Below are 6,969 nucleotides of genomic sequence, written 5' to 3'. Positions count from 1 at the left end.
GGGGAGGGTTAACAAACTCCGCTGGTATAAATTTAAATGAATATATGTTTCTCAGGAAACCCGCTAAGTTAAAAATTTTTTTTTTTAAATCTTCCTGTCTGTGCTTTCTTTCGGCTGCCGTTCACAATGGATAATAATTCTTACATTAAGCCCCTTCGGTCCTCCAGGGAAATCAAAATTGTAATATCAGTTTGCTTTTTATTGGCTCGGCTCTGCGATCTCGGCGGCTGCGTCTTTGTTAGGGTCTGCGACGCGGTGACATCCAGCGGTGCCTGCCCGGGTGCCCTCGCACCTCCGGGCCCGCTCGGGGCCCCCCGAAGGGGTGGGCTGCTGCCGGCCGGAGCGGCCGCGCTCGGGGCCCGTCCCGCGCCCAGCGCCGAGCCCGGCGGGGCGGCCCCGCGGCCGGGCGAGCCCGCAGGCCGGCAGGGCCCGGGGCCGCGGCGGTGCGCCCCGGGGGGACCGGGGAGCCTCTCCGGCCGCCTCGGCCTGGGGGGAGCGCGGTGCCCGGCCCCGGTGCCGCGCCGGCCTCGGCCCCTTCGCTCCCGCACCAAGCCGAAAGTTGCCGGGAGCCCCGCGCTCCGCCGGCCCCGGGGCGCGGCGGGGAACCCGGGCAGCGCCGGCCGCGGGGGTCCCGGCCGCGGGCAGCCGCCGTGCGCGGAGCAGCCGCCCCGGCCCCGGGCCGCCGGGGAAGCAGCGGCCTAGGCACAAACCCTGCCCCTTGCCCAGCCCTTGCAGGCGGCGCGGCCCAGGCAGGAGCCCGGGAGGGGGCTGCGGCCCGGCACGGCGGGGCCGGTGCCCCCCTCCGCACGCCGTCTGCGGGGCGGCTTCCCCGCCGCGCCGCCGGAGCCGGGCCGGCCGCGGGGGCTCCGCCGGCCTGCGCCAGCCCCAGCCCCAGCCCCAGCCCCAGCCGCGGCCGGGCCCGGCCTGCCCTCCGCGGCGCCCGGGCAGCCCGCGTCTCCCGGGACCGGGCCGGCTCCGCCGCGGGACACGGCTCCGCTGATGCTCAGCCCGGCACCTGCCGGGGGTAGCGCGGGGTGCCGGGATCGGCCCGCCCCGCGGAGCGGAGCCCCCCGCCGGCCCGGTCCGGGGGGAGCGACCCGCGGCGAGCCGAGCCGCGCGCGGGGTGCCGCCGTGGCCGCCGCCGTGGCCAGTCCCCTCCCCGGGGCAGCGCCATCCTGGGAAGGGCCCCACGCGTGACCGGCCCCTGCAGTCCTGCCGCGGGGATGCCTTGACCGGGGGACAGCGGGGCCTCGGGGACCCGGGCGGATCATTCCTCTCTCGTGATCGGCGGCGGGGAAGGCGCGGAGCTGCCCGCCCCTGCGGCGGGGGCTGCGCGGAGCCGCCGCGGCGCTGCACCGCGAACGCGCCCGGCTGCTGCCGCGGGTCGGAGCGGCTCCGCCGCCCCGGAGGCCCCGGCCCGAGTCCCGCTCCACCTGCCCGGGGGAAGCGCTTCGCTCCGGGTCCGCCGCGTCTCCAGGAACGAAAGGAGGGAGGGGGCGGGGCTGCGCCACGGGCACGCGTGGACCTCGGCTTCCCCGCGGGGCCGGCGGGGAGGCTGCTGCTGCGGCCGCGCGGCGGGAGCTTGGGCAGCGCGGAGCGCCGGGGCCGCTGTGCGGCTCCCCCGGGACCGGGACCGGGACCGGCCCCGCTCCCGGGACTTCCCGTGACTCGCTCACACGAGAGGCGAGAGCGCAGCCCCGCCGCTGCCCTGAGCTCGCCGCCGCGGGAGCCGGTATCCCGGCCGGCCGGGGCCGTCGGCAGCCGCCGCGGCCCGGCGATTCGGCCGCCGCCACCTGCCTCGCGGCGCCGCGGGGCTCCGATCTGGGTATTTTGCAGAGCGGTGAATCACCGCCGCTGGGTGCCCCCCGGGCCGGGGTCCCGCGGAGCAGCGGTGCGCGGGTCGCTGGACCGGGGGGCTCAGGCGAGTCCTGCCGGGCCCCGCGCCCGCCCCCGCGCACGTGCGAGCCGGGCCTCGGCAGGAGCAGCCCGGCCGCCCCCGCGGACGGGGCGAGGTGCGGACCCCGCCAACAGCCCAGGGGCTCGCCCCCACCGCGGGGAACACCGCTCCCTGCCCCGCCGAGCCCCCTGCGCGCTCCCGCCGTGCATCCTTCGCGGGGGGGACTCCGGCTCCGCGCCCGCATTTCAGGCCCCTGTAGCGCTCCCCGGGAGCCCCCACCCCCGCGGGGCAGCGAGGGGGGCGCACCTGCCCCGCGGGCTCTGCCGCCCCCCGCCGGCCGCGGGGCCCGTGGGGCCGTGCTGAGTCACGCGTGGGGCGGGGGCCGGGCTCCCCGCGCCCCCCGCGCCGCTCCTCCCCGGCCCCCGCCCGCCCCCTCCCCGCCTCGCTCCCCGGCAGGTCTGCGCCAATCCCCCGGCCCCGCCGTTGACGGGCAGCCGGGCCCGGGAGGCGCCGCCTCCCTGACGTCTCGCCCCGGGATTTGCATGGGTTGCGGTGCCGCGGCGGCCGCGGCTCAGTGTCTGTCGGGTCGGCGGCGCGGAGCTGCCGGAGCCCCGCTCGGCTGCAGCGGCCGCCGCGGACGCCCGGCGCGGCGCGGCGCGGCCCCTCCCGGCTGCAGCATGGAGCTGCCGGCGGTGGGAGAGCACGTCTTCGCCGTGGAGAGCATCGAGAAGAAGCGGATCCGAAAGGTGAGGCTGGAGGCTGGGCAGGGAGGCTGCAGGGCGGCCGGGGCAGGCGGCGGGGGCTCCGGCTGACGCCTTGTCTTTGCTCCCCGCCGCAGGGCAGAGTCGAGTACCTGGTGAAATGGAGAGGCTGGTCGCCCAAGTGAGTACGGAGCGGCGGCGGCGGGCGGGCGCTGGGGCGGGCTGGGGCAGGCGCGGCGGCCGGGCCGGCCCGGGCAGCGCCGCTCGCCGCCGCCGCTCTCGCCGCCCTGCCCGCCGCTTTCGGCGCCGGGAAATGCCCCGGCGGGGGCTGCGGGCCGGGGGGGCCGGGGCAGCGGAGCCCGCCGGCGGCGGCAGGAGCGGAGCCAGGCAGGCAGGCGGCGGCTGATGTGCACCAGAAAATGGCTCCTTCCCCCTTTCCCTCCTCGGGAGCCAGGCTCCATATTGCAGAACCGAGCGGGGGGGGGGGCGGGGGGGAAGGGGGAATAATTACAAAAATAAAACGCGCAGCCCCTGCAGCCCGGAGCCTGCCCGCGGCGGGGAAGGCGCGGTGGTCGCGGGCTGCCCCCGCAGAGCTGCCCGCCGAGGCGGAGGGACCGGCCGCTGAACCGCGGGCGGCTGCTGCGGGCTGCGGAGTATTTGGGGTTTACATGACAGTGCCTGCTGGGGGGGGCGGCGGGGGAGGGGGTCCGCGCTGTGCTCTAGGACTCCGCTGTCGGGTCCCTCCTCCGCGCTAGAGCTGCTTTAATGGGTCCAGGAAAGGGGATTTGGAAAATTTCATCATGACATGCTTAGAATTCCTCCGGAATAATAACTGCGCTAAATAAACAGTTCCGTCCCCGTGTCCCCCCTCCCCCTCTGCCCATCCCCCTCCCCCGGGGACCTGAGCCCTGGATGCGAGCTCCGAGATGGGCCCAATGTGCCAGACCCGGACACGGCCCCCAGCAGCTATAGGCCGGGGGCACCCCCGCCCGGGGGACCGCGGCCCCGGGCCCCCTCCCGTCGGGGGCCCACGGCGGCTGACGGCTCCTCTTCTCCCCTCTTGCAAGATATAACACGTGGGAACCGGAGGAAAACATCCTGGACCCCAGGCTGCTGATCGCCTTCCAAAACAGGTGAGCCGCCGAGGGAGGGGAGGCGCCGCGCCGCGCCGCGCCGGGGCGGGCGGGAGGAGCGCCGCGCAGCCCCGCGCAGCGCCCGCCGCTCCGGGCGCGGGCCACCGTCGGCCCGTGCCCCGTTGTGCAATTGCAAATGCGTCACGGAGCGGCACGTTAGCCCGGGGGCCGCGGCGGGGGCCCCGGGCGGCCCGGGGGCGCGGCCCCGGCGGGGCGGGCGAAGTGGGGCTGCCGGGAGACGCCTCCGGTTCAAGGTCCCCCGCGCCGCGCTCCCCCCACGCCGCCTCGCCTTGCGCTCCAGCCTGGCCGGGGATTTGATGCCTGCGAGTGAAGGAGGCGGCGCTGCTGCTGCTGCTGCTGCGCTTGAACTGGCTTTTTTTTTTCTTTTTTTTTCTTTCCGTGCATTTATTTCCTGTAGTATTTTGGCGCAAACTGTAAACTTTAGCCCCTCACTGCAGCAGCAGGAGGCGAGAGTGGGGAAGTCACCTCCCTCTGTGCCTGGTGAGGTGCATCCTGCCTTCGCAGGCTGGTCGTGTCCGAGCCCTGCACACCTTCTGCAGGACCCACTGCCCCAGCGCTGGCTCTGCACCTGCGGGCAGCCCTGCTAGCCCCGGCTCCCACGCCGCTGGCTGCAGGGGGGCTCCCCTCCCACTACCTCCTTTGCACTGACTGTTCCAGCTCCTTGCTCCCATAGGGGGTCATTAGCATCTCAGGGGCCGCAGTGCATGGGGCACTCAGAGGTGCACACCCTGGGGCTCCAGGCGCCACTCGGCACAGGGGTCCGTGGTGCTGCATGCTCCTGCACGGGGCTCACCGTGACTGTGTTTCCGCAGGGAGCGGCAAGAGCAGCTGATGGGATACCGCAAGCGGGGGCCTAAGCCGAAGCCGCTCGTCGTGCAGGTAAACGCATGGTGGGGCCTGGTGCCCCACATCTGCTGCACAGCCTGGTTGCGGTGCAGCCTTGTCCCCAGAGAGCCTCTTTCAGTGGGTTTCATCATGCTGAGGAGCTGTGCGCAGAGCCCTGGGCTTTCCAAGGCCTTGGGGACCCCTGCTCCCCAGCTCTGAGCTCATCAGCTGGTCCCAGCCCCAGGAGTGGCCGGTATTGTTTTACTCCCTCCCCCAGCTGCAATGCAGGCCCACTGCACCCAGGTTCCTGCTCACCCAGGGACTGCAAATGGGGCTGACAGGCCACCTGCAAGCAACTCTGCAGCAGTGGTCCTGTGTTGGGTCCATGTTCCCAGACAGCTGACTGAAGGGTGCTTTTCTTCTTTTTATTGCTTCATTAAGCTGGAGCAATGCACAGCCTGCAAGTGTGAGTGTGCCAGGGCTGTCTGTCTGCTAAAGTACACAGTGTCCCATAATGGAGCGTCTCGAAAAGAGAGCTACTAGAAGGGCAGCTATTCTACAACAGTGTTTAGCACCTGCAGGAGCACCACTGCCTTGTTCAGAGGCCCTGGCTAACCTCAGCCCCTGGCTTTGTGTTGCAGCTTCCCTCCTTTGCCCGCCGCTCGAACATCCTCACGGGGCTGCAGGACCCTGCTGTGGACAACAGGCCAAAGCTAGACCTCAGCTCCTCTGGCAAGACCCAGCAGCACCAGTATGAACTCAACAGCAAGAAGCACCACCAGTACCAGCCCAATGGCAAGGAGAGCAGTATGAAGCACCAGTCCCACAGCAAAGGGAAGTATTACTACCAGCTGAACAGCAAGAAGCACCACCACTACCAGCCAGACCCCAAGATGTACGAGCCCCACTACCAGCCCGCTAGCAAGGAGCCGCAGAGCCAGGCATGCTTAGACAGTAACAAGAGCCCCCTGGTTGCCCACCCAGACAAGTGGGCTCATGGCCCCACCAAAAGCTTGCTGGGCCCAGTCAAGAACCTGTCTGCAGAGAGCAAGAATGGGGCTGAGAAGAACCTGTCAAGTGGTACTGGGCCACCCCCTCGGGACAGGGTGACCAGCAACGGTCTTGGGGGCAAGATGAAGATTGTCAAGAACAAAAACAAGAACGGGCGCATTGTAATCGTCATGAGCAAGTACATGGAGAACGGGATGCAGGCTGTAAAGATCAAGTCTGGGGAGCCACCCCGGAAGCGGGCTGCGGAGGAGAGGACTCCTAAGAAGGGTGGGGAAGAGAAGCTGGAGGCTTGGAGGAAGCCAGGGGAGGAAAGGGTGGTGGGCAGCAACCCTCTGAGCAAAGCAGAGGGTGAGGGGAGGCAGCCCTCTGCAGAGCTCGAGGAAAATCCCAGAAAGACTCCCCTGGCCAAGGAGCTGCCTCTTCCTCCCCCAGAGCAGCCCCTGCAGCTCACCACCAAGCCAGACCTTGTGCCCTGGTCCCTGAATCCTGCACGTGAGCACAGCCCTTCTTCCATGGGACTGAACCTCTCCAGCCCGGGCTCCCGGAAGCGCTGCCTGTCAGAGCCGCACGGGGACAGGGAGCCGGGCAAGAAGCGCCTCACCTCCCGGAGCATCAGTGCCCCCACATGCCTCAGCCCCCCCGTCCCGGAGAGGCCCGAGGCCCCTGCCCCAGCCGCTGCCCAGCCGGAGGTCATCCTGCTGGATTCGGACCTGGACGAGCCCATAGACTTGCGCTGCGTGAAGCCTCGGGCGGAGGGCGAGCTGGCCGTGGCGCAGGTGAAGCCGGAGGCGCCGCTGGTGCCGGTGGAGAAGCCGGCCGCGGAGCCTCCGCAGCCCCAGGAGGCCGCGGAGGAGGAGGAGGAGGAGGAGGCCGAGTCCCTGCAGGAATTCAAGCCCTTCTTTGGGAATATAATTATCACAGACGTGACCGCAAACTGCCTGACCGTGACCTTCAAGGAGTACGTGACGGTGTGAAGTGGGCCTGTGGCTGCTCCCCATGGGAGGCGCCTGCCCGGCCGGGGGCCACCAGCCCCGCGGCCTCCCTCGAAGGTACTGACGCCCCTTCCCCGGAGCCGGCGGCCCCCGTCCCACGCCGCGGCTGCCGGGAGAGGCTGCCCTCGGTGCCGGAGGGGCCGCCAGGCAGGGCCGGCGCGGCGGCCTCACCGCCCCGTGGGGCGTCCGCCGCCGCTGCTGCCGCCTGCCGCCGCGGGCTGCCCCTGGGACCTGCCGGCACCAGGACGCGCCAGGATGGGGCCTGCCAGTTACTCAGAGTTGCATAGTATTATATTTTAACAGTGCTAACTTGTCGAGTGATTCTTGCTCCCGTTTGTACGTGGTGTTATTGAAATGTATTGTTTGAGCTGAAAGCTGGTCTCTCTCCG

General features: G+C 70.6%; 1 protein-coding gene across 1 annotated transcript; it reads left to right on the top strand.

Moving 5' to 3' along the window:
* Positions 1–2,474: 2,474 nt before the first annotated feature.
* On the top strand, positions 2,475–6,709 carry CBX4 (chromobox 4). The gene is made up of 5 exons (XM_068913640.1): positions 2,475–2,643; positions 2,736–2,779; positions 3,666–3,731; positions 4,565–4,631; positions 5,219–6,709. The coding sequence occupies exons 1-5, from the start codon at positions 2,575–2,577 to the stop codon at positions 6,560–6,562; spliced, it is 1,590 nt and encodes a 529-aa protein (XP_068769741.1). The 5' UTR covers positions 2,475–2,574; the 3' UTR covers positions 6,563–6,709.
* The last annotated feature ends 260 nt before the right edge of the window (positions 6,710–6,969 follow it).

The sequence above is a fragment of the Struthio camelus genome, chromosome 19 (genome assembly GCF_040807025.1).
Source record: "Struthio camelus isolate bStrCam1 chromosome 19, bStrCam1.hap1, whole genome shotgun sequence".
NCBI lineage: Eukaryota > Metazoa > Chordata > Aves > Struthioniformes > Struthionidae > Struthio > Struthio camelus.
The sequence above is the reverse complement of the archived record's forward strand: the minus strand, read 5'-3'. Positions and strand labels throughout refer to the sequence as shown.

Bases quoted from the DNA above. Each gene is read 5' to 3' on its own strand.
- CBX4 (XM_068913640.1), top strand. From the start codon at position 2,575: ATGGAGCTGCCGGCGGTGGGAGAGCACGTCTTCGCCGTGGAGAGCATC. The intron at 2,644-2,735 runs GTGAGGCTGGAG...TCCCCGCCGCAG, and splicing joins AGAAGAAGCGGATCCGAAAG to GGCAGAGTCGAGTACCTGGT. The intron at 4,632-5,218 runs GTAAACGCATGG...TTTGTGTTGCAG, and splicing joins CGAAGCCGCTCGTCGTGCAG to CTTCCCTCCTTTGCCCGCCG.